General features: G+C 38.0%; 1 protein-coding gene across 1 annotated transcript; it reads left to right on the forward strand.

Moving 5' to 3' along the window:
- Positions 1 to 20,118: 20,118 nt before the first annotated feature.
- On the forward strand, positions 20,119 to 21,725 carry MYMX (myomixer, myoblast fusion factor). Its single transcript, XM_051992967.1, has 2 exons — positions 20,119 to 20,291; positions 20,912 to 21,725. The coding sequence occupies exon 2, from the start codon at positions 20,938 to 20,940 to the stop codon at positions 21,163 to 21,165; it is 228 nt and encodes a 75-aa protein (XP_051848927.1). The 5' UTR covers positions 20,119 to 20,291; positions 20,912 to 20,937; the 3' UTR covers positions 21,166 to 21,725.
- The last annotated feature ends 5,323 nt before the right edge of the window (positions 21,726 to 27,048 follow it).

Consider the following 27,048-nt stretch of genomic DNA (forward strand, 5'->3'; position numbering starts at 1 on the left):
TTAAGGACTATGGTCAATCAATCAACAAGCATTTATTAAGCACTTACTATACTTTCTTTTTCTTTTTAGGGCAGTAAGGTGTCACAGTAGATAAAGTGCCAGGCCGAGTCAGGAAGACTCATGGTCCTGAACTCAAATCTGGCTTCAATCATTTCACTTTTTTGCCTCAGTTTCCTCATCTGTAAAATTAGAAAAGGAAATGACAAAGCACTCCAGTATATTTGCCAAGAAAATCCTAAATGAGGTCACAAAAAATCCAAAATGACTGAACATCAACAAACAATGCTTTTTTTAAAAAAATTATTTATTCTGAATCTAAACTCCAAAAAAGTAGCATTTTCATACACACAGTAGAACACAAAGAGAGGATTCTCTACAAATGATGAATCTATTTCATGCCACTTATTTTTTAAAAAATTATTTAATATATTGTACACATCACTTTATAAGCCTTTATACTAAAATGAATATACACAATAGCCATGTTCAATAATGTATCTTTGTACATTGTGTCTATCCCCTGTTTTGTCAGGAGTGGATATACTATATCACAGGTCCTCAGGAGACATGATTGACCATTGTATATTCATTAGAGTTCTGAATTCTTTCAAAACCAGTTTTCCTTAAAACATTACTACCCTTATGGAAATTGTCTTCCTAGCTTTGCTCACTTACTCTGTCTTTTGACATTTCTTATGGTACACCATTCCATTATATTCTTATACCACAATTTATTTGGTCATTCCTAATTCATCTAAGAGGCAATTCAAGACAAACCCTTAGATTTTGGTTCTTTTCTTTTTCTCTCCTTAAATTCCTTTTCTGGATTAGGATTTGAATTTGTTTTGTTTGCGGTTCTTTCCTCTTCAGTTTTATGTTGTTTTTTCTTAACCCCTCACTCTCCCTATTTCTGATTTTTTTTCTTGGTTCTTTTTTGAATGACTTTTGAAATATTTATAGCAGCACTTTTTGTGGTAGCAAAGAACTTGGGGAAAAAGAAATGCCCATCAATTGGGAAATGGCCAAACTTGTGGTATATGAATGAAATGTTAATGTGCCAGAAAAACAGAAAGTCTATTTACATAAATTGATATAAATTGAGGTAATCAGAGTTATAAAAAGAATATACACAACAATGTAAATGAAAGAACAATAACTACAAAACAATAAAAAATTAATGTTGCAAAACTACTAAGAACAAACTTGGCCCCAAAAAAGAGATTAAAAGATACTTACCCTAAAGCCTATGCAAAGATAATAGGGGTCCAAAGATGTGGAATATTATATATGTCGTTAGGTGTTTTTTCTTTTAATGGTCTGATTGGTTTTGATTATTTTTTTTTCTTTTTATAAGAGATGGCTATCTGAGAGGAATGAGGGATTAGGATACATGAGGATTTTAGGAGATATCAAAAAAAAAAAGAAAATCTAATATATAATTGATGTCTTTGGGAGAGTAATTTTAGTTGAATGATGAGATCAGAAGACAAACTGCAGGGGGTTTAGGAAAGGGAAGAGGATAGGAAATGGAATCATCAGCTGTGTAGACAACTTTTTCTAAGAATTTAGGTGAGAGGAAGAGTAAAAGAAGACAATAGCTAGCTGAGATGATGAAATCAAGGGAGAATTTTATTTTGTTTCGTTTTTTCCTTAAGGATGAGGGAGACATGGTAGTGATTATAGGAAGAGGAGAAGGACCAATAAGAGAATAGGAATGATAGTGAAGCAAATCTGCTGCATAATATAGAAGGGGATAGGCACAAGGATGTTCCTAAAGGGAATGATTTTGGGGAAAAGACAGTGAGAGAAGATTTCTGAGTAGTGGGCAAGGGGAAAGAGAAAGGGGAGCTTATAGGAAAGCCTTTAATTTTTTCAGTGAGGAATGCATGTGTTGTGAGACTTTTTGGTATGTTAATTTTATTGATCTGCTTTTTCCCTCCACATTCTTCTTTGTAATAAGAAATAGTTTTACTGGTGCTAAGTGAAATGAGCAGAACCAAAATTTTTTTAAATAGCTTTTTATTTACAAGTTATATGCATGGGTAATTTTATAGCATTGGCAATTGCCAAACTTTTTGTTCCAATTTTTCCCCTCCTTCCCCCCCCCCATCACCTCCCGCCATGGCAGGTTGACCAATACATGTTAAATGTGTTAAAGTATAAATTAAATACAATATAAGTATACATAGAACCAGATCTTTAGACACAGCAACAAGATTATACTGTGATCAATTTTTATGGACATGACTCTTTCCAACAATGAGATGATTGAGGCCAGTTCCACTGATTCCTGATGAAGAGAGCCATCTACACCTAGAGGACTGTGAGAACTGAATGTGGACCACAACATAATGTTCTCACTCTTTTTGTTATTGTTTGCTTACATTTTGTTTTCTTTCTCATTTTCTCCCTTTTGATCTGATTTTTCTTGTGCAGCAAGATAATTGCATTAATATGTATACATTTGTTGGATTTAACATACATTTTAACATGTTTAACATATATTGGATTACTTGCCATCTAGGGGAAGGGTCGGGGGAAAGAGAGGAAATTTAGAGCACAAGGTTTTACAGGGATCAATGTTGAAAATTATCCATGCATATGTTTTGAAAATTAAAACCTTTAATAGAAGAAAGAAATAAAAATATATCAATAAGGCACCAAAAACACATTAAAATAATAAATTCAGAGAATCATTGGGTAAGTATATATATCTAACCAAATGCTGACAGGCAGAATACAACTGGACATAAAAAAAATACCACTGGACTCTTAAACTAGAGATTCAGGCTCTTCTCTTGAAGAACCAATATTCCTGACTGCTGAGACCTGAGAATAATTTTCTAATCTCAGACTCTGTTTCTTCATCTATAAAATAAAAGGTTGGACTAGATGAAATCCAAATTCCCTCTCACAACTATGTGATAGATTAAATCCTCTCAGAAATGTATACCAAATAATTAAATAAATACCAAATAATTAAATTGAATAGATTATTTTTAAAGTTAGATGTTATTGTTGATTTTTGTTTTCTGTTTCACCCCTACCCAAAAGGAATCCCCATTATTTAAGACTCAACATGTGAACATCCAGCCTCTCTTTAACTAACTACAGTGAGGGGTACCTTCTCAAGGGAATCTATTCTACTTTGGTATAGATGGCTCTGTTGGGAATTTTTTTTCTAACATTAATCTAAATTTGCTTCTTTGAGATTTCCTCCCACTTTTCTTGGTTTTGTCTTCTGGGGCCAAACAAACAAAAATAGGATCATAAATTTCATCTAGAAAGGAATTTTAGCAGCCACCTACTCTAACCACCTCAAAACTCAGAGAGATTAAGGGACTTGTTCAGTGTCTCATAGCTAGTATTATTCTTAGTTGGGATTTGAATCCAGGTCTTTTTTAACACAGATCTTTCTGACTTCAACTTTTCACACGATAGTTGTCTCTTTAAAACCTAATTCTCCTTCCACTTGAAGATAGTTATCATGTCTTCAATCCCTATTCCTGTCTCTCTTCATCAGTCAAAACACAACCAATTCATTCAATTGAACCTCATAGGTCACGGACTCCAGGACCTTCATATATATATATATATATAAAACATATTCCACTAATTCATATATAATAATTTATAATAACTAGCTTTTACATAATGTTTTATAGTTTGCAAAGCACTTTATAAATATTATCACAACAACCTTGGAGGTAGGTACTATTATTATTCTTATTTTACAGATGAGGAAACTGAGGTAAGCAGTGTTAAATGACTTGCCCAGAGTCACACAACTATTAAGTGTCTGAGACTAGATATTAACTCAAAGAGTTGAACTTTCCTGACTCTAGGCTCAGCACACTATCCCCTGAGTTGCCCAGCTGCCTTACCCTTTAACTACCCTATGAGACTGTAAATTACTTGAGAGCAGGGACATCCTTTTTATATCTCTATCTCTAGCACTTAGTATTCTGTATACAAATGCTTAGTAAATATTTGAACTGGCTTGACTACTCAGAGTACAAGGTGGATGACAGGAAGGACAGGAGATAATCATCTCTCTTCCAAGATTCCGCTCTCTCTGGCCTATGTCTCCAGAACTTCCATGGTCAGAGCTGAAATAGAACAAAAATCTACTGTCCTATTTATCAGCTGGTTGGCCCATAGTCACTAACCTCAAAAGAGAGAAATTTCTAGTCTAGCCAACAGTTTTGTAGTCATGTTAAGAATTAGCTCTGAAAAAACAGAAAAATCAAAGAACTAACTAGAAAGAATCTCAGAAGCTCTCTCATACAATCTCTTCTTTTTTGTAAAAACAAATAAATAAGAAAATGGAAGTTCAGGAAGATTGTGACCTTGCCCTAGATCTTCCATGTAATAGGCATCTGAGATAGTATCTAAATTTCAGTCCTCTTACTCTAGAGCCTATAATCTTTCCATTAAACTATATAGCCTTCTACCTTTTCTCTTAAATTTGGCTGCAGGACCAGGTGGGTAAAAAAATCCAAGAGATCTTTAGGATAATAGATTTTTAAGTGTATATTAGGAGTGTAAAAAAGAAGAATAAAAACCTGTGACTTTGAATCCTGCTTTCTTCCTGGATATATGGATATATATGGATATACATGGATATAATGAAGTATTATCGTGCCAGAAGAAACGATAAAGAAAAGAGTGAAATGAGCAGAGCTAGAAGAACAATTTATATAATAATCACAAAATTGTAAAGATAAATAACTTTGAAAAATTTAAGAACTCTGATTGAATATAATAACCATGACTTACAGGGGCCTGATGAGGAAGCATATGACTCATCTCTTAACAGAGGAGTGATGAACTCTCAGTGCAGGATAAGACATACATTTTTGAGCATGGCCACTGTGTCAATTTGTCTTGCTTAACTAACAGTTTTCTTTTGCAACTAAAAGAGATGGAAAGGAGAGAACTTTTTTCTCTAAACAAAGTAAAATTTTTTTTCACTGAACAAGTAAAATTCATTGTGATATCTGATAGTAATGGAATACTATTATACCAGAGAAATAATGAACAGGATACTCTCAAAAAAATCTAAAAAGACTTACATAAACTGATACCAAATTAAATGAGCAGAAACATTATACATAGTAATAATAGCAATATTGTACAATGATCAACTGTGAATGACTTAGCTATTCTCTGTAATACAAGGATCCAAGATAATTTCAAAAAACTCATGATGACAAATGCTATCCATTTCCAGAGAAAAGAATTGATGAAGTTTAAATACAGATAGAAATATACTTTTTAAAAACTTTATTTTTCTTGGGATTTGTTTTTTTTGTTTGTTTTTTGTCTATTCTCTTTCACAACATATCTAATATGGAAACATATTTTGCAAGACTGCAAATATATAACCCAAGGGGTTGGGGAGGGAAGGAGAGAATTCAGAACTCAAAATAAAAAAATGCTAAAAATTATTTTTACATATAATTGGGGAAAATAAAATAATAAATATTCAAAAAAAAAGTAAAAGTAAAATTCAATGAACTTAATAGGAACCAAAGTGATCTTTGTTACAACAGGAAACCGAGTTGATGGAATGCCAGCCCAGGGAGTCAGGAACCAGCGTATATGTGGGGTAGGAGACTGACTCTAACAAGCTTAGTTATTTACCAGCACTGACTGAGCCTGTCCCCCACTGCCAGCCAGAGCTCAACTCATTAGTATGTGCCCAAGCACACACACACATTCAGAAGGAGGAGGGAGGACCCCCCATATTAAATCTCAATTTGTAATATGAAAACTTGGGAAGGAAAAACAATTGCAGTGCATTTGCCAAGGGACAACTGTTATCTTGGGTGGAAAAGGAGGAAACCCATGTGCTTAGTTGCCAGGTTTATGCTCTGAACATCATGAGAGCCTAGAAAAGAGAAGACTGGTAAAGGTTTGATTAAGGTATGCTAAGAGTGGGTTGACTCTGTTAGCTCCAGCCACATCGCCAAAAAACAATAGAATTTTATTGCAATCATAAGCCACCACAAATTTTACTTTTTCAATAAACAAAAATCCATTTTCTCTCCTTCCCACCTCCTTTTGTTTGAAAGGGAGAGGAAGGACGTGGGGGGAAGGCAGAAGGAAGAAAAAAACTTACACAATGTCCATGTCCTAAAATGTGTATCTTATTCTGCACTATGTATCCATCACTTCTCTTTAGGTGTGCTTCCTCATCAGGCCCCTATAAATAAATCAGTTAGTCATTATAGTCAAGTGACTTTCTGAAGTCTCTCAAAGTTATTTATCTTAATAGTGTTGTGGTTACTGTATAAATTGTTCTCCTAACTCTCCTGGCTCTGACCGGCTCCAACCTCCCTTACCTAGGACCTTCTCTTTAATCCTTTTCTTGAATATAGACTTCAAATCTACCCTCCTTCCCTCCATTGTTCCCAGGGCAACATCCTGTTTCCTCTCTTTCCATTAATAATTCTAGATCCCTTAGGGCAGGGGTATTTAACCTTTCAAAGTTTCCTTGAACTCTTTGGCAGTCTGTTGAAACCTATGGATCCCTTCTGAGAATAATATTTTTTATTATAGCTTTTTATTTACAAGATATATGCATGGGTAATTTTTCAGCATTGACAATTGCAAAACCTTTTGTTCCAACTTTTCACCTCCTTGCCCCACCTTCTCCCCCAGATGGCAGGTAAACCCATACATGTTAAATATGTTAAGATACATGTTAAATACAATATATGTATACATGTCCATACAGTTATTTTGCTGCACAAAAGAGTCAGACTCTGAAATAGTGTATAATTAGCCTGTGAAGGAAATCAAAAATGCAAGTGGACAAAAATAGATGGATTGGGAATTCTATGTAGTGGTTCATAATCATCTCCCAGAGTTCTTTCGCTGGGTGTAGCTGGTTCAATTCATCACTGCTCTATTGGAACTGATTTGGTTCATCTCATTGTTGAAGAGGGCCGCGTCCATCAGAATTGATCATCATATTGTATTGTTGTTGATGAAGTATATAATGATCTCCTGGTCCTGCTCATTTCACTCAGCATCAGTTCATGTAAGTCTCTCCAGGTCTTTCTGAAATCATCCTGTTGGTCATTTCTTACAGAACAATAATATTCCATAACATTCATATACCACAATTTATTCAGCCATTCTGCAATTGATGGGCATCCACTCAGTTTCCAGTTTCTGGCCACTCAAAGAGGGCTGCCACAAACATTCTTGTAGAGAATGATATTTTTTAAGTAATTGAAATCCATGTTGAATTTCAGTTAGAAGTTAATGGAAATACAGTTGCAATTTCTTCATCTAAGCTCACAGGTTTCCCAAATCTTAGACCCCCCTGGTTAAGAGTCTCCCTCTCTACACATTAGGGGTAAATTAGTCCTAGGCAAGGCCTTGATCTCTAACTTTGCCCCCCCACCCCAGTTCACAGGCTTTTGTTCATTCTCTCCATATTTCAGCTGTGTCTATACCCATGAGTCTCTGTATCATTTCTGAGTACTAACTTTTAATGATAATAATGTGTTGGCGTGTGAATTTCCCAAAACCTCATAATAGAGTGGAAAGGGCAAATGTCTTGCCTTTGACACTTAACCTTCCTAAGCCTAGATTTCCTCTGCTATAAAAAAGAAGAGGAAGGACTAGGGAGTTGGATCAGTATCCTGGCTTGAATCAGGGATGCAAAATATTATAGGAGTCTCCTGCCTGGAAGTCAGGTCTGGACAGAGATAGATTCAGAAGCTCCTGGCACTAGCAACTTTTGAGAAGGATATCAGCTGTTGAATTAAAAAGAAGACAAACGTTTTTTCTCATTGCAAGTCCTTGATCCCAATTAACAAAGATTTCTGATCCTTGACCCCTGAAAGGAGGTCTCTGACATGTAGCTCCTTCCCTTAATTCTTCTACTACCGGGAAAGAAAAGCAGAAAAAACAGCAGGAGATTTCCGTTGCTGGAAATAGAAAGAGCTTTTTAAAGCTCCTTTAAAGTTCTTTGTCCTAACTATCACTCTTTGCAGATGATATGATGGTATACCTAGAAAACCCCAGAGATTCTACTAAAAAGCTATTAGAAATAATTCATAACTTTAGCAAAGTAGCAGGATACAAAATAAATCCCCATAAATCCTCAGCATTCTTATACACCACCAACAAAATCCAAGAGCAAGAGATACAAAGAGAAATTCCATTCAAAATAACTGTTGATAGCATAAAATATTTGGGAATCTACCTACCAAAGGAAAGTCAGGAATTATATGAGCAAAATTACAAAAAAGTTTTCACACAAATAAAGTCAGACTTAAATAATTGGAAAAATATTAAGTGCTCTTGGATAGGCCGAGCAAATATAATAAAGATGACAATACTCCCTAAACTAATCTATTTATTTAGTGCTATACCAATCAGACTTCCAAGAAAATATTTTAATGATTTAGAAAAAATAACAACAAAATTCATATGGAACAATAAAAAGTCGAGAATCTCAAGGGAATTAATGAAAAAAAAATCAAATGAAGGTGGTCTAGCTGTACCTGATCTAAAATTATATTATAAAGCAGCAGTCACCAAAACCATCTGGTATTGGCTTAGAAATAGATTAGTTGATCAGTGGAAAAGGTTAGGTTCACAAGACAGAATAGTCAACTATAGCAATCTAGTGTTTGACAAACCCAAAGATTTTAAATTTTGGGATAAGATTTCATTATTTGATAAAAACTGCTGGGATAACTGGAAATTAGTATGGCAGAAATTAGGCAAGGACCCACACTTAACACCACATACCAAGATAAGATCAAAATGGGTCCATGACCTAGGCATAAAGAACGAGATTATAAATAAATTAGAGGAACATAGGATAGTTTATCTCTCAGACTTGTGGAGGAGAAAGAAATTTGTGACCAAAGATGAACTAGAGACCATTACCAATCACAAAATAGAAAATTTTGATTATATCAAATTAAAAAGCCTTTGTACAAACAGAACGAATGCAAACAAGATTAGTAGGGAAGTAACAAACTGGGAAAACATCTTTACAATTAAAGGTTCTGATAAAGGCCTCATTTCCAAAATATATAGAGAACTGACTCAAATTTATAAAAAATCAAGCCATTCTCCAATTGATAAATGGTCAAAGGATATGAACAGACAATTTTCAGAGGATGAAATTGAAACTATTACCACTCACATGAAAGAGTGTTCCAAATCACTATTGATCAGAGAAATGCAAATTAAGACAACTCTGAGATATCACTACACACCTGTCAGATTGGCTAAGATGACAGGAAAAAATAATGATGAATGTTGGAGGGGATGCGGGAAAACGGGGACACTGATGCATTGTTGGTGGAGTTGTGAACGAATCCAGCCATTCTGGAGAGCGATCTGGAATTATGCCCAAAAAGTTATCAAACTGTGCATACCCTTTGATCCATCAGTGCTACTACTGGGCTTATACCCCAAAGAGATACTAAAAAAGGGAAGGGGACTTGTATGTGCCAAAATGTTTGTAGCAGCCCTGTTTGTAGTGGCTAGAAACTGGAAAATGAATGGATGCCCATCAATTGGAGAATGGCTGGGTAAATTGTGGTATATGAATGTTATGGAATATTATTGCTCTGTAAGGAATGACCAGCAGGATGAATACAGAGAGGCTTGGAGAGACCTACATGGACTGATGCTAAGTGAGATGAGCAGAACCAGGAGATCATTATACACTTCGACAACGATATTGTATGAGGATGTATTCTGATGGAAGTGGATTTCTCTGACAAAGAGTCTTAACTGAGTTTCATTGGAGAAATGATGGACAGAAACAGCTACACCCAAAGAAGGAATACTGGGAAATGAATGTGAACTATTTGCATTTTTGATTTTCTTCCCGAGTTATTTTTACCTTCTGAATCCAATTCTCCCTGTGCAACAAGAGAACTGTTCGGTTCTGCAAATATGTATTGTATCTAGGATATACTGCAACATATTTAACATATATAGGACTGCTTGCCATCCTGGGGGGGGGGGAGAAGGGAGGGAGGGGAAAAAACGAAACATAAGTGATTGCAAGGGATAATGTCGTGTAAAAATTATCCTGGCATGGATTCTGTCAATACAAAGTTATTATTAAATAAAATAAAATTAAAAAAAAAATAAATAAAGTTCTTTGTCCTGAAGTCCTGAAGCAATAAAGTGTATGGGTCTTGGGTAGATGCTCATGTAAAAAGAATAAATGCAATATGAATATGGTGTAACATTACTATGTGGGAAGAAATAATAAATGGAATGAATGCAGAAAAACTTGGTAAGATTTATATGATTTTAAACAGAAATAAGCAGAACCAAATATACACACACACACACACATGCATAATATGTAATTTGCACACTAACATATATACATATAAAATATGCTGTATATACATATATGCATATGTATACATATATGCTAACATAAATATATACTAAAACAATGTAAACAAGATTAAGAGAAAGTTTTAATTATGAGCATTGAAGGTACTGGAGAAGATATGATGAAAAATATTTTCTCCCAGTAAGCAGTGAGATGGAGAAATGGCTACTAGGACAGAATTGTATGTTTTTAGATGTGGTCTCCAAATCTGATATTTTTTGTTTAACAGTTTTTCTTTGTCATAAGAGAAAACTAAGTTGGAAGAGTGTTGGAATGACTATGCTATAAGGATAAAATTTAATCAATAAGATTTTTTTAAATAACATAGATAATATCATTAATGAATAGTTATTTTAAAATTTTAAACAAAAATCTACTCGACTATAGCGATTCATCCAAAAAGTCATTCATCATGATCATGTTGAATTTATATCAGGGATGCAAAGAAGTTTCGATATTAGGAAAATAATCAACATAATTAATAATTTTTTTAAAACCTGAGACCAAATGATTTTCTTAACAGATACATAAAAAACCTTTGACAGTGTCCAATACTCATTTATTCTTTAAGAACAAAAGAGAGAGAGAGAGAGAGAGAGAGAGAGAGAGAGAGAGAGGGAGGGAGGGAGGGAGGGAGGGAGGGAGAGAAAAAGAGAAACCTTTAAAGTTGGGAACTTTTTTTAAATCATAAAAAGTATATATCTAAAACCAAAACCAATCATATTCTCATATGCAATGAGAATACACTAGAAGCTTTCCAAATAAATACAAGAGTACAGCAAGGTTGCCTATTCTCCCCCCTATTAGTTAATATAGTAATGGAAATGTTAATAATAGCAATATGACCAGAAAAAAAAATTAAAGATATAAATATAGGTGACAAGGAGATAAAACTATTTCTTATTTGCTGATGATACAATAATTCACTTGGAAAATAACAAAGATACTAACTGAAACAAAAATTTCAGCAGAATCCCATAATAAATAAATAAGCCCTCAAAAATCAACAGTATATCAAAGTAACAATAACAAAATCCAAGGATCAATAACAAAAGAGAAAATAACACTAAAAACAACTACAACATGCATAAATTATCTAGGAATCAATTTTCAGAAACATACAAAATACTCATATAGCTTCCATTATAAAATGTACTTTAAAAATATGGAAAAAATTCAATAACTGGGGGAATATACAGTACTCGTGGCTCAGCTGTCAGTATAATAAAAATAACAATCCTACAGTTTCAATGTTATGCCAAGAACTTGATAAAACAATAACCAATTTTATTTGAAGAAAATTTAAAAAAGAAAATAATGAAGGGAATAAGGAAAGATAGAGAAGAAGGTAGAATATTACTTCTACACCTCAAGCTATTTTACAAAGAAGCAATATTTAAAACCATCTTGTATTATTTAAAAACTGAGAAACAGAACAATGGAACAGACTAGACAAGAGAGAATCAGAAAAAAAGTTGAACTCAATAACCCAGTGATAAACTGGAAAATATAAATTACTTGTGAAATTTTTTGATTAAAAATGAAAAAAACTTTTGGGAAAACTGAAGAGGTCTGGAAGAAATTAGGCTTAGAAATGAGAAAATATATATTCTATACCCTATTCCAAATGAATTTGTGATTTTAATAATAAAGATTACACCATTTAAAATATTAGAAGGAAAGTAGATTATATACCTCTCACAATTTTGGATTGGTGAAACAGTCTTAACCACATAAAGGATAGATGGATTTGATTATATGAAGTAGAAGAGTTCCTGCATAAATAAAATTAGAATAAGAAGGAAAATAGTTGAGTGAGGAAAAAAAAAAAAACCTTGTGTCAACTTTCTCTGATAAGGATATGGTATTCAAGATATTTGTATTCTTCATTTTTGAAGAGAATTGGTGACATTTTGGGTGAGTGAATTGGATTTAAGTGAAGCAGAGTTGCACATTGTCTTCAGCCTCATTCTCTCTTCCAGAGAGAATCAAAATTAAGTGGCAAGATAAGTCAAGAGGATTGATGATGATTTTGGATACAGATAATCTCATCTTCAATATTTAATTGAGCTTTAAGTGCTTCACAGCAACTGCTTCAGCCTTTTTCATAGCCTTTGGAATAAAGTGTCCTCATTTGTCCATTCCACCAAGGGAAATAGGGGGAGACACCCCCTAACTCACCTATGGGTCTGAGTTCCATAAATTACCCTGAAATTAATTTAGTCTGTCTGCCAAGATGATTTTACTGGAGAGTGCTACAGCTTCTGGGATCCACAGATGAGAGTGGAGGGCCATTTGGATACCAGAGGTGGATGAGCAGTCCCTAAAAGGGCTTGACCAGCCTTCACACCAGAGGTGATCATCCTCTTTGAACATCTCATATATCCCCATGGATATTCTATTATATGATTGGGAGCTGCCCTTTTCCATTGACTATAGTCAGAAACTGGCTGCATCTTTAAAACTATGCTCTTGGAGCAGTCCTGGTTCCTCTTTTTTGTGCTGTGAATGAAGGAATGAAACCCTGGTCCACTCACAATAGATGGCACCATGTATGAGCCTGAGTCACAGGACATGGCCTGAGTATCACCTGTCAGGTGTCACCTAAGTATCACCCTGAAGAAAGATCCCAGGATAGGAATTAATCTCTGTGAAATGCAAACCACCTCTAGGCTAGCTCCATAGAAACAGCAATCAGGGAACCCTGGGACTGGTTGGGTTCAGCTGAAGTTTCAGCCAAACTGTGAAAACTCACCTCCCTGACAGAGTAGGGAATGGAGGGGTCTGAGTCCAGGAAGAATGAGGGAATGTCTGCTGATTAGGAACATCAGCCCAGCTGTGCTGCTGAGACACGGTTCTGAGCGAAAAGCAACCAGCATATTGGTAAGTGGAGAGGCACTTAGAATTATATAGAATTTCATCCACAGTAAAAGATCACAGATCCTGGAATAATACATACTGGCAATCAAAAGAATCAGGTCAGCAACCAAAAATAACACATTCAGAAAAAATTATCCATATTATCTGTAATACTAAACAAACAATATTCAACAAAAAAATGGACATTCAACAAACTTGCAGATTTTCAAGACTTTTTCTCAACCAAACCTGAACATAATAGAAAATTTAACATATAAGAGCCAATATCACAGATTAATTTCAAGGAAGTCAACATAGACAAATTTATGTTTCTTACATAGAAATGTACATTATATGTTTAAGATTGACATCAATAATTAGATACCTCAAAAGAAAGATTGGAGCATATATATAATGAAGGGTATAGCATCCTCCAAAATCAATAAACAAATCAGGGAGGTGGGAATAGAATAAGGTAAGGTATAAATGGTGTATAGAGTTAAGGTAATGGGACAAGGTCTGTAGATTAATAGGGAAAGGATAAAAGTGAAGGGGAAAGTGGAGTTTAGAAGGGTAATTAGATTAATGGGAGTGGATTAAAGTGTATAAATTGATGGAAATGGGATAAAGAGGGAAGGAAAAGCCTAAAGGAGGGATCCATGGGTAGAGGGAAGGTTATATAATAGCAAGGCAATTTAAGGAGCAAAATTAAAGTAGAAGAGTTAGCAAGTATAGGAAGTAAGAGATATACACAAACACTACAACAAGGATCAGGATTAGAATTTATTAGAAAAAAAAAAGGCCTGTAACCATCCATCTTAGACAAAGTCAAATTTAAAGATTCAGTCAAGAAAGAAATCTACGTTATATGTCAGCCATATTAATATTGTTTTAGATGCATGTTTACATATGGATAAATGTATATGTGTATATATATGTATGTGTGTCTGAGTATATGTGGATATGTATGCATGTAGGTGTGTATATATATGTATAGAAACCTATGTATATTGTGAATTGGTATAAATATGCATATATATACATATATGTATATATAAATATATCTATGCTTAATTGTAGCCTACTTAGGGGAAGGAAGAGGGATGAAAAGGAAAAAAAAGAATAAAGTAAAAAGTGTGCAGCAGATAATAAAAGAATAACCTACAAGGAAGAAAAAAAAAAAAAGATGGACACTCATGAATATTATTTCTTCTTTTATCGTATATGCTTTCTTGGAAAGCAAATGGAAATCTATTATTATATATTTTGAATCCTCCCTGGTGTTCTGCTGGACACATGACAATATTTGGGGGGTTGGTCTATTTTCCTTTGTTTTATTTTTTTCTTTCTAGTTAAAAGTAAAATTTTTAAAGATTTTTAAAATAAAGTCATTGGGGGTCCTTGGACCAGTAAAATTGGAAGAATACAATTGGTAGAAGGTCTAGTTAATGTTAGAAAAGAATTTCCCAAGTAAGACTACTAGAGAGCTCTAAGGCAGGGGTAAAATATAATAAACTTGGCACTCAGAAAGTGGGGGCAGAGTTCATCTATTTGTATATTCATAGTATATGTATATGTAATTTTTTCCTGAGTTGAAATAATAATGGATATTGTGAATACTTTAAGATTTGCAGAGCTTTATGTGTATTGTCTCATCTGATCTTCTGTAGGTATGCTATTATTACTCTCATTTTACAAATGAAACTAAACCTGAAAGAATTTAAGTGATTAATTTCCTTTTTAAAAATATTTTAATAATAGCTTTTTTATTTTCAAAATACATGCAAAGATAGTTTTCAACATTCAGCCTTGCAAAATCTTGAATTCCAAAGAAGTGGCTAATTTCCTAGGGTCACACAATTAGTAAACTGATCTGAGGCAGGATTTGAACTCAGGCCTTCTTAAGTCATATATTCTATATGCTAGGACACTTAGCTGCCAGGTGAAACCCAGATTCAGCCATCTGCTACCTGTGGGACCCCAAGCAAATAACCATCCTTAACTGGGAATCATTTTTCTAATCTGTAAACTCCTTGAAAATAGGAATGGTTTTATTTTAGTACAGTCAAATCAAGAAATATTTATTAAGCATTTATTATGTGCCAAGCACTGAAGTTAGGACTGGGAATACAACCATAAGCAGAAAGAAAGATAATCCCTCTCTTTCCAACAATGAGATGATTGAGGTTAGTTTCAATGATCTTGTGATGAAGGACTGTGGGAACTGAATGTGGATCACAGTGTAACATTCTTACTCTTTTTGTTGTTGTTTGTTTGCATTTTGTTTTCTTACTCATTTTCTTTCCTTTTTGATATGATTTTTCTTGTGCAGCAAGAGAACTGTATAAACATGTTTACATATATCGGATTTAACATATATTTTAACAAGTATAACATATATTGGATTGCTTGGACATCCAATGTTTAAGATTGATATCAATAATTAGGCCATCTAGGAAAGGGAGTGGGAGGGAGAAGGGGATAATTTGGAATACAAAGCAATGCAAGGGTCAATGTTGAAAAATTATCTGTGCATATGTTTTGAAAATAAAAAGCTTTAATAAAAAATGTAAAAAAAAGAAAATTGCTTTAAGTACAAATATTTATGTAGCACCTATTATGTACAAAGCACTGGAATTATAGAATAAAAAAAACAACCTGAAGTTGAAACATATATCAGAAATAATGTAGGTCAATGTCAAATCTGTCCTCTACAATATCCTACATAGGTGGTCATTTAGACTTTTCCTTGAAGAACCCTAGTAACAGGAAATTCACTATCCATCTAGCCAAACTGCTTAATATATGGACATCTCCAACTGTTAGTCAATAAACATTTATCAAGTGCCTTCTAAAAAGAAAAAAAAAGAAAGAAAGAAAGCTTACATTTTAACTAAGAAGAAAACACAGGAAAAGGATATAAAAAGAGAGAGAAGATATTTCAGCATGAGAGGACAGTAGAGAAAGTCTGGTGGAGATGAGTTAGCAGGGCTGTGTAACTCCAGTACAGAACATAGTGCTTTGGCACTAGTATGTCACTAGTAACTGCTTGTTGATCGCTCAATTATCTTTTGAAGGAGAGAGTAATGAATTTGATGACCTCTAAGATCTCTCTTACTTCTTTTTTTATTATTATTTTCTGATTATACATGTATATTAACTTTTTTAATACTTTTTTTAATGAATCATATTGGGAGAGAAAAATCAGAACAAAAGGGAAAAACCATGAAAGGAAAAAAAATACAAAAAAAGTGAACATAGCATGTGTTGATTTACATTCAATTTCCATAATTCTCTTTCTGGATGCAGATGGCATTTTCTATCATAAAGTTAATTGGTTCCCTCCTACTGCTAAAACTTATTCTACATTAGTGTATTCAGAATTCCACCCGAGGGCATGAGAATAGCCCATCCACATCTTTTCTTGGTCATTCAATTGGGCAATTCCTAAAGGAGTTAATAAGCTGATTCTGAGATAGAACTAAAAATCAATCAACTCAAAAGTTTCCTGCACTGTTTTCCTGACATACTAGGTCAAAATGATTTCTCTTCACATAGGATCTTTCAGGACCCCTTTATTATACTAATAGTCTAATCTATTCACTATATTTTGTGTTGTGATTTGTTGCTGCTGAGTCATTTCAGTTATGTCCAACTCTTCTTGACCATTTGGATTTTTCTTGGCAAAGATACTGGAGGGGTTTGCCATTTGCTTCTCCAGCTCATTTGCCAGGTGAGGAAACTGATGAAAATAGGATTGAGTGACTTGCCCAGGATCACATGCTAGTATCTGAAGCCATATCTGAATTTGGGGAAATGAGAGCTGGTATTCCATTTATTTCACCACCTATCTTATCCCTATTTTGTGATATAATTACTTTATCTTCCTTCCTAAATGCATCCCTCTCTATTCATTCCAAAGTAGGCAATTAATAAGTAATTGTGAAATTAATTGCTGCACTTCTGATCCTTCCTTTCAAGCTCCTTGATGAGTTTCCAGTTTTTCTTCAAAGATGCCTTAACGTGATCTTACCTGCATAAAAACAAGAGAGGTGGAAGGAACACTGTGTGATTTGCCCTGAACTCAGCACTCCTCTAGGAGCTGCCCTAATGCCATATGTGGAGATGCTGTATACCCTATCCCTAGGTAAAATACATGTAACTCCCCATGGCATTGGATGTTACTGTTGGAAAGGGCTTTAGAGAGAGCAGCTGACAGGACTGACTATATATTCCTTCTGTGCTTGTCTAGGCAAACCAAATCCTCTATACAGAAATATCTGTAGGCTAGGAAACTGGGATATAGAGAAAAGAGATAAACAAGTGTAATAAGCTTCATTTTCTGGATTAAGGCCCAGTGACTTCTAGCAAGTATAGGAATATAAGAACTGGCAAGGACCTCAGACAAAGTCCATTGATTCCAACTCTCCTCATGTTATAGCTAATGAATTAGAGGTCCCGAGACTTAAGTGACTTTATCCAGTACCATATAATTAGTAAATGTCTGGGGCAGGATTCAAACATCAATGTTTCAGACTAAAAGTCTAGCTCTCTAATCACTAAATCTTGCCAAGTTTCAAGTCTCTTCAAATATAAAAAAGTATCTGCTTGGTGGGGCAGGGAAGACAATCTCTAAAGTAGCATCCATCTCTAAATACTTTGATCTTAGTGTTTTGTCCATGGTCATAAAATCTGTGAGATTCCAGAGTCAGTGTTTTTCTCCCATATTCATGGCTTCTTCAATGAATACCTGCATGCCAACTATTAGTAAAATACACTCACATAGAGAAAAGAATGTTATATACATATACATGGAAAGTAAGTAGATATGGACTTGTGACTAGCACCTATGTTTCTTGATTCTCCTGTCTTTCTAAATAAATGTTTTATTGAAGTGCCTTTTTTAGTTTTTTATAGAAATTTACTCAGTGTTCAATATTTTTTCTTTTGCCTAGTCTTTTTGTCCCTTAGTTTTTTTAAATTTTTATATATTTTTTCAATTGCATGTAAAACCAATTTTTAACACTCATTTTTTGAAATTCTGAATTACAAACATGCTCTTCTCCTTCCTCCCTCCTCTTCTCCCTGCTTGAGAAAGCAAGTAAAATGATATCTTTTATTGCAGCCATGCAAACATTTTTCCATATTGTTATTTGTCTTTTTTTTTTTTTGGTGTGGCAGTTAAGTTTAAGTGATTTGCTCACAGCAGCTAGTAAATGTTGTGTCTCAGGCCAGATTTGAACTTAAGTCCGCTTGACTCAAGAGCCAGTGCTTTATCTACTGGACCATCTATCTGTCCCTTGTCCTTCATTTTCAAAAAGGATTAGTGATATTGCAGGTGATGACTTGGGTGAATTGGATTTAACTGAGGCAGATTTGCACAAAACTGTCAGCCTCACTCTCCCAGAATCAGGACAGTGGTAGGATGAAAGTCAAGATGATGGCCCAGGATGCAGTGATTGACCTTGGTGTCTTCCATGTCTAGCCAAAGTCCAAATTTTATTAGCCATTGAAAGAAAACACAATTGGGGGTAGCTAGATGGTGCAGTGGATAGAATGCAAACCTGGACACTTAATACTTCCTAGTATTAATCCTGGGCAAGTCACTTAACCCAATTGTCTGAGCAAAAACAAACAAACAAAACAACAACAACAACAACAAACAGATAAAAAAGAGAAATGTAAAAAGTTTAAAAAGTATGTTTTGATTTTCATTCAGATTCTATCAGTTCTTTCTCTGGAGACAGATGGTATTTTTCATCATAAGTCCCTTGAAATTGTCTTGGCTCCTTGTATTGCTGGGAATAGCTGTTATTCACAATTGATCATTGCACAATATTGCTGTTATTATATACAGTGTTCGCCTGATTTTGCTCATTTCACTTTGCATCAGTTCATATAAGTCTATTGAAGTTCTTTTAAAAAATCTATCATTTTCCAATGAAGATTCTGTCACTATCATAAAATCCTTCTTTGATATAAAGGACAGTTAAACAAAACAGTTCAAGACATTGGTCATATAGACCAGGAATGTCTCATTCTATGCATATCCTCCACCACAACTTGTGTAAATAGCAAGCATCCTTTACCATTAGTCCTCCCGAGTTGGCATTAGTCATTGCTTAGATCAAAATGCTATTGTGATCCTGAAGTCAATTGTTTCCTTGATTCTGCTTACTTTACTCTGTGCCAGTTCGTACAAGTTCTTGCATTTCCCTGAATTCATATTTGTCATAAGATTCCATTACATTCATATCTTGCTTGCAGCTTGTTTAGCCACTCTACCCACTTCATTCCCTGCTTTCTGCTAAAACAGGAAGGATGACCATAAACATTTGTGGTATATATTGTACCTTTCCTCCGTCTTTGACCCCCTCAGAGTATATGATTAATAGTGGTATTGATGGGGTCAGAGGGTAAATATTCAGTGTTTTCTTTCTGCTACAACCAAGTTCAACCTGTATTTTAGAACATTCATGTTTTTCTTCACTTGTCTTTCCTCTGAAAAATGATGATTGTCCTGTCCAGGTCCCGAAGGGAATTTAAGAGGATATTAACTTAGTCTCTACTTAACCCCCCAGGGTATTCTTTCTAAGGGCCAGGCAGAATAGATAGAAGGTAGAGGAAATTGAAGATGAGCAAAGTCCCTCTGGATTGAAGAACAGTGTGCAACAGCGTCCAGCTGGACCTCCTTCTCTCATAATGCCAGCTGCTACCCCAGTTGTGCCTCCCTGCCACTCCCCACTTTCTCCAGCTGTCTCCCCTCCATTAGTCCCCTCCCTATCAAGTTTGTCCCAGCTGTTGTGGGTGGGGCAAGGCTGGTTGGTGTTTCCTTTGTCCATCTTCCATCCCCTAAATAGAAATTATTTTCTGCCAAGAAGAGAGCAACAAGATCTAGATAGAAGACCCTTCATTTTTTTCAGAGAAAAGACAAGCACAGAAATACATGAACTTGTGAAATACAGCTCAACTTGGTGTAGTGGAAGGAATATTGAATACTTATTTTCTGACCCCGATCAATACCACTACTAGACAGGTGAGAACCTGCCCTGATTTGCTGGGGATGGAAAGGGTTGGAAAGGGTCAATTCTTGAAGATGGGGAGGGCAAGGACCAAAATGAGGGGCAGTTGTGGAAGACTCTTCTGTCTTGATAAACCCAATCCACAGAAAATATGGTTCAACAACAGAAGAGGAACTAGGGAGGAAGCTAAAATGTGTTTGAAGAGGGAAGGTGGGGCTAACTGATAATTAGGGAGGTTTGGTAGAAAGAAGCCTGAGTTGAGAAGATGGAAAAGGCCTAGGGTTTTGTCCTTTTTAAAAATATTTCCTGATGCCAGGCAAGTAATTGAGACATCTTTGGATCTCAATTTTCTCCTCTACAATTGGGAGAAAGCTGCATGTCCTTTCTCCCTCAGAAGAAAAACCAAAAAAGGGAACTGAAGGAAAGTGTTTTGAAAGTATATGGGAAATAAAAAGAATTGGCAATTTCTAGAATTGGACATTACCAGAAGGAGTATGGATGACAAGCTTCTCCTTTCCTCCCCCAAAAACAAACAAAAAAAGGCTCCCTTTCTGTAAAATAGAGTTGCTAAAAATTGAGCCATAATGGCCTGAGAGGAGTGATATAGGTCATCCTACCCTTTCCCATTCCACAGTGTTGTGTCCAGCTGGGCCTGCTACCATGCCTGTCCCATTGCTCCCACTGCTGCTAAGAACTCTGCTGTCCCGCCTGCTGCTGCCCACTGCCCGCCTGGCTCGCAAGCACCTCGTGCCCCTGCTCCGACGCCTGGCCCAACGCCTGGGCTCTCAGGAGACTCGCCAAGCTCTCCTGGGCTGTCTTCTCTATGCTCTCAGCGTCCGGAACCAGCCCGATGCAGAGGGGAATAGAGTAGAGACCAAGGGAGGCTAGATTTGGGGTGGGGGCCCCCAAGACTGCAAAGCCCAAAGGGAAGCTCTCTTCTACCACTGGGCTGAGAAGGAAGAAGAGGAGGAGGTGGAGGAGGAGGAGGAGGAGGAAGAAAAGGAAAAAGACATCTTTCCAGGAAAGGGACCTTGGAGTCTTCAGACTGTCTCTTTCGTGAGGTGAGGGTGGTGTGGGAAGGATGCACAAAAAGGCTTCCAGCAACACTGGCAACTCTGGACTCCAGCTGTCCTCCCCACCCCCCAGCAGAAATCACTAAACTCTGGCCTCCACTCTTACTCTGCTCAGTGAGGGTGTCCCCAAGAACTGGATTGACCTGTCTGATTGATTGATGAAGAGGAGAGATTACATTAAGTATTAGAAAGGTGTCTTAATTGGGGGTTTCCCACATCTGGGACATTAGTTTTCAGATAATCCCTTCCTCCAATCCCTTCTGGCAAAGGCATGTTAATGGGCTGAGTACGTGCCTAGTCCCCGTGCAACCTGTCTGGTTCTGAGTGCTGCCTTATCTGTCCAGTGGAAAATGAAAAAAGCTAATTAATTCTGAATCACCCATGCCTCTTTGTTCTCAAGCCTTCTTTCACATTTTCCCCCCTTTCTGGATATACTCCCTTAACTGAAAGCTGAAGGAAGAATTCAATGTCTAGATCCAGAATATAACCAGGAGGGAGGTCTGGGATTAGAACTCAGGGCACCTGCCTTTGTCCTTGTCCCCATATCCAGGCGAAACAATCTCTTAATTCTGCTCAGACAAATGGCAAGGAAGGGGCTGCTTCCACATTCTATCCACTACCATCCATCCTTGCCAGGACTTTCTTCATTGTGTCTAATCTTATTTGTTCTGCTTTTCTGTGAATCTATTGCCTCAGACTGGGAGTTGATCAGCCTAATTGGGCTGACCTAATCCTTCATCCTAAATTTTCACTCAGAGGAGAGGGGACTAATGAAGCCCAGAGTAGAGACAAAAATAATTTGCTGCATGTGAGGGGATGGTGTTTTTCCAATGAATTTGTAGGGATTCAGAGATAAGACTCCGAGTGACTCTCAGCAACTCCTGGGAAGGTCTCAGATTTGTCAGACTGGAAAACCAGTAAGATCTGGAAGACAAAGAGGATTTTCCCAAGGAGAAAGAGAGGCCACAATTTCTTTCCTAAAAATAAGAGAAATAAAAAACAAAGTCAATAAACATTTATTAAGGATTTACAGAATTCCAGGTACAGTGATAAGCGTTGGAGATAAAGACAAAAACAGGAGACTCTGCCCTAAAGGAGTCCCACATTCTAATGGAGGGGAACAATGTGCAAAATAACTCTGTACATACAGAATATATACTCCTAAATGTGAGATAATCAGAGCGAAAGCACTGATTGGGGCTTAAGGGAGAGATGTTGAAATGGAACAGATTAAGCTTTTGAGCTTTTGAAGGAAGCCAAGAAGTGGAAGTGTAGGGAAAGTATTCCAGGTAGGGGAGACAAGCAAAGTCTGATCCTTAAAGAAGTGAGGAAGCTAGGCCAGGCTGAGTCAAGGACTTTGGATGAATCGAGGAAGGAAGCACTTCTAATAACAATGGGTTTATGGAGGAGAAGAGGAGGAGGAAGAGGAGGAGGGAGGAGGGGGAAAAAAAGAGGAGGAGGAGAGAGGAGGGAGGAGAAGAGGAAAGGAAGAGGGAGGAGGAAGAGGTTGAGGAGGGAAGAGGAGGAAGAGGCTGAGAAGGGAAGAGGAGGAAGCATCTAACTTTTCTGGGAATAGGATCCTGGATTTTTGACACAAGGCTCCCATAAATGATTCAAGTTTAGGGATATAAGTATGCATGAAACTGATATCAAAAAGTAAAAACAAGATTGATTTCCACATAAATTTCAATAATTTGCTTAGTCTAGAATTCAGAAACTCTTCCCCCAGTTTGCTGCAGGGAATTGTCACCGTGTTGGAGTCCCAATCTACTTTGTGTAGCAGATACCACCCAAAGGAGCCCAAAGCTTCTTACCCTCTTCCCTAGCCACAGTCCTTCTCTAGGGACAACTTCTGCCCTCAGGCCTCTAGGGACAACTTCTGCCCTCAGGCCCCCTCCAAGGGCCGAGGAAGGTCATAACTAGAGAGAGACCGCTCCCTAACTTCGTCCAAGGGAGCGCTTGGCCAGCGTTCCCAGCCCCGCTGGGCACTGCGGGCCTCGAGTGCCAGCTCCCCCTCAGGGAGGAGCGGCCGCCGAGACCGTACCCCGGGGCCGGCTGACCCCTCCTGACACTTCCTACTACGGGAATCATTCTCACCTCCTGAGAACCTGAGTTTGAACCCCTTTCTCTTTGGGCCTCAGCCCTCAATCCGTCTCGACGATGGGAGTGCCGGGTTAGACTGACAGCCTGGCTCATTTCCCAGCGCCCCAAGGTCAGCCTGGACACCGCGAGCCGCAACCTTCCTCCCAGCCTCCCATTCCCCTCCAATACGTAACGCGGTGCCGAGGTTTGGGGATGTGAATGAGAATCACCTGCCTCCCGAGCCACTGTCCGCCAGCCTGCCGGCTGTCCGGACCGCACTGGCTCAGGATGCCCCTTCCTCCCCAGCTGGGCAGCGGCCATGGCGGCTGTTCTGGCTGGGAGGTGAGGCAGCTCGGAGTCTGGGAAGGGGGGTGAAAGGAACCCCTCCCGGCTGCGGCCGGGGGTGTGGGGGGGAGGGATGGAGGTGTTGGCTGGATGCCGGGCGGGGCTCCAGCGGTTCGCTAGCAACTGGGGACCAGCTGGGAGCCCAGGAAGCGCGACTGCCAGATAAGGAGATGGAGATGGAGATGCAAGCGTCTGGGGGAACAAAAGGAGTGGGTATCCGGGGAATGCAAACCCAGGTAATCTGGGGGGAAATTCGAGGGGCATTTGGAATATATGAGAAAGGACCTCCCGGAAAAGTCGGGGGCGGGGCAAATGGGAGGGTTTCGGGAAAATTGGGGCTAAGGAATCTAGGGGGCCTGTCTAGCGGTTTAGGAAGAGGAGGGGAAATAGGAGTATTAATGCAGGCTTGGTGTCAGGGAGGAGGTCAAGAGAACAAAAAGGTACTCCTTCCGCATCAATGTACGCCCTCTATCCCCGCCCCTTTTCCAGTGGTCCAGAGCTTGGGGTTGAGGGAGTGGGGTGGCCAATGGTCTGATAAAAAAAAAAAAAAAAAAAAAAAAAAAAAAAAAGGGTAGGGTTAGCACACCTAAGGAAAGTGGGAAGGTGGAAGAGGGAGGTGAGATAGCAGTAGGACAGCAACAAAATCACCTCCCCCAGACCCCTTTTCTGCACATACTTATTCACAAGATGAATATCGCATGGACATTAAAGAATACTCTCCAGGCTGGCACCCTTAACACAAACAGAACAAATATAGTCTTCACAGAAAAACTTTCCTGGGGTGTGCAACAACACATAAAGAGCCTGTGACTTACAGGCAGGGTCACTTAAATCATCCATTCTCAAGCTGTGGTAACTTGGTTAACTACAAAGAAAGGTTTATGACATTGAAGGGGAAAGGCTGCCCGAGAAGGACAAAGAAAGAGCTGGAGATAATCTGAATCTATCAGGGATGGGGATCAAACGCTTTAGGGCCAGATAAGGGACGCTGGAGATAACCTATAACTCCGCCCCTTGCCCATCTTCAAGACAGACTAATTTGTCCAGTGCCTCCTGGTAGGTATTCTTCCCTGCCTCCAACCACCACAAAACCCGCTGCTAATCACCTAAGAGTGAACCTATGGTGAGATGGCAAGATCAATATTGATTACAGAGTATCCCGTGGGGTCCAAGGGCATGTGATTCTTAAGTGCGTTGGGCACAGGCTAGCATAGCAACAGAGGGTTTCCACTTGGGACAGCCTCAGGCCTCCCGGGGCTGCCCACCAGGGGGCACCTGTGTCCAAAAACCACCTCTGCAGAAGGCCAGTTTCCTGGGGAGGCAATGGAGGGGGGAGGAATTGCTGGCTGGGTGCCTAGGTAGTAGAGCTGGGTTAGTGCCCAGGTTGGGCGGGATGATGGGCAGCCCTCCAGTAATAACAGCCAGGGCGGTTGCCAACCACCCAGCCCTAGGAGAAGGGGAGGGGGTGGTTTACAAAAGAATAAGCCTCCTCCACTCTGGCCCAAGACAGTGACCACTTCCCTCTCCTTCCCTTCCCACGCCGGGCCCTCTTTAGACACAACAGAACTGCTCACTGGCCACACCTATTTGCACAGAGGTCTAAGGAAGGGGTCCAGGCCTATGAGTCTCCTAGAAAGACAGGATTGTTCTTTGCCTGGGGCTTCCCACGCAAGCTGAAGCCAGAACAGATGACCTTTAAGGTCAAGGGCATAGGGACCTTGGTGATATATTATGGAGAATATGGAATATTTGTGAATGTATACCTAAACAAGTTTACTATGTAGAGAAAACATTTGGCACAAAACATTGAGAGAATAGAATTCCTCCTTCTTTTCTTCCATCTAATGTGTATATGTTAGGGGACAGAGGGTTGAGAAAACTAGAATTTATCTCCCTAGTCTGGGCTGATTATCTCTGAGAAATTCTTGGTTATAATTATTATTAATTGTTAATTAGCTTTATCTTACCTCCCTAAAGGGCTGGGCGTTTGAATGGAGGCAGCAGGGCAATGGCACTGAAGTGAGCTCTAAACAGTCTTCCATCTCTAATAAAAATAATAGCTCTCATTTATATAATGCTTTAATGTTTGTGAGGCAATTCAAACACATTATTTTATTTGATTTCCCACCAACAACCTTCTGCAGCAGGTACAATTATTACCCTTTTTGTAGGTGCAGAGAGTGAGGCTGAAAGAAAGGTTTATTGTCTTACCTCACCCGCTCCCGATAAATACTGAAGACAGGATTTGAATTCAGGCCTTCCTGACTCCATACTTTATTATAAACTATATCCCTCCTTCCTATGTTCTTGTCAAGAAGTTGGGGATTGTCTTCTCAGAAACTTCCCTTATGATCCAATTATCCCCAGTAGGACTCTTATTGTCTGCTGGCTAAATCTGGTTTAATTGATTACTCATTAGCACTGAGATTGGGGCCAATAGAGGGCCTTGGATTTTCTAGGAACTGCTGGGAATAGACTGAGATTCATTTTAGGGGCATGATCTCCAAAAGACATCCCAATCTTTTTTCATCCTCATTCTCACTGTGCCTCATCATGGAATCTAATACAGGATAAAGTGTGAGTCTAAGGCAGCAGGCGGGCTGTAATTTAGAAACTCACTGTGACATTCACCCAACACATATAAAAGTGTGGAGAAATAATGTGAACAAAGATAATGGGATGTGGTGGAGGGAGTCCCATGTGAATAGAGAACCAAAATGATATGAAAAGAGTAATCCTGCTCAGGAAAGGATATAGTTATGGGAAATATAAATAAGGGAGTTCAGCTTTGAGGGTCGAAGAGAATGGTGGAAGAGAAAATAAAACTGGAGAAAAGACAGGAGTTTAGAAAGGAAAACAGCGTGCTGGGTACACCTTAGTGTCTATGGGAACAAAAGGGGTTGAATCTGGAGAATAAGGGTAATGGAGTCGAGGGAGGTAGCAGAGAGAGTAAGTCAGTTAAATCGTGTTCTTACATGCCTACTATGTGCCAAGCCCAGTGCTAAAGGTTGGGAATGCAAAAAAGATTCCTCCATCCCCCAAAAAGGACAGCTCTCAAGGTTGACTGATATTTCCTTCTGAGCGGTAAGATAATATTTAGGATTTTAGGGTTTGGGAGGTTTAGGAGGAACGCTGGAGGGGAGGTTCTGTGGCTCAGGATGGGGGAGTACGACAATAGAAGAGGGGAGAATATTGGTTGGCGGGGGTCCAGGGAATATGGGTTTCCGAGAGTCCCAGATCAGTGCAGACAGAATATTTTCCTGGCAGGGGT

This window comes from Antechinus flavipes, chromosome 4, assembly GCF_016432865.1.
Source record: "Antechinus flavipes isolate AdamAnt ecotype Samford, QLD, Australia chromosome 4, AdamAnt_v2, whole genome shotgun sequence".
NCBI classification, from domain to species: domain Eukaryota; kingdom Metazoa; phylum Chordata; class Mammalia; order Dasyuromorphia; family Dasyuridae; genus Antechinus; species Antechinus flavipes.

Coding starts and splice junctions, on each gene's coding strand:
- MYMX (XM_051992967.1), top strand. CDS start 20,938: ATGCCTGTCCCATTGCTCCCACTGCTGCTAAGAACTCTGCTGTCCCGC.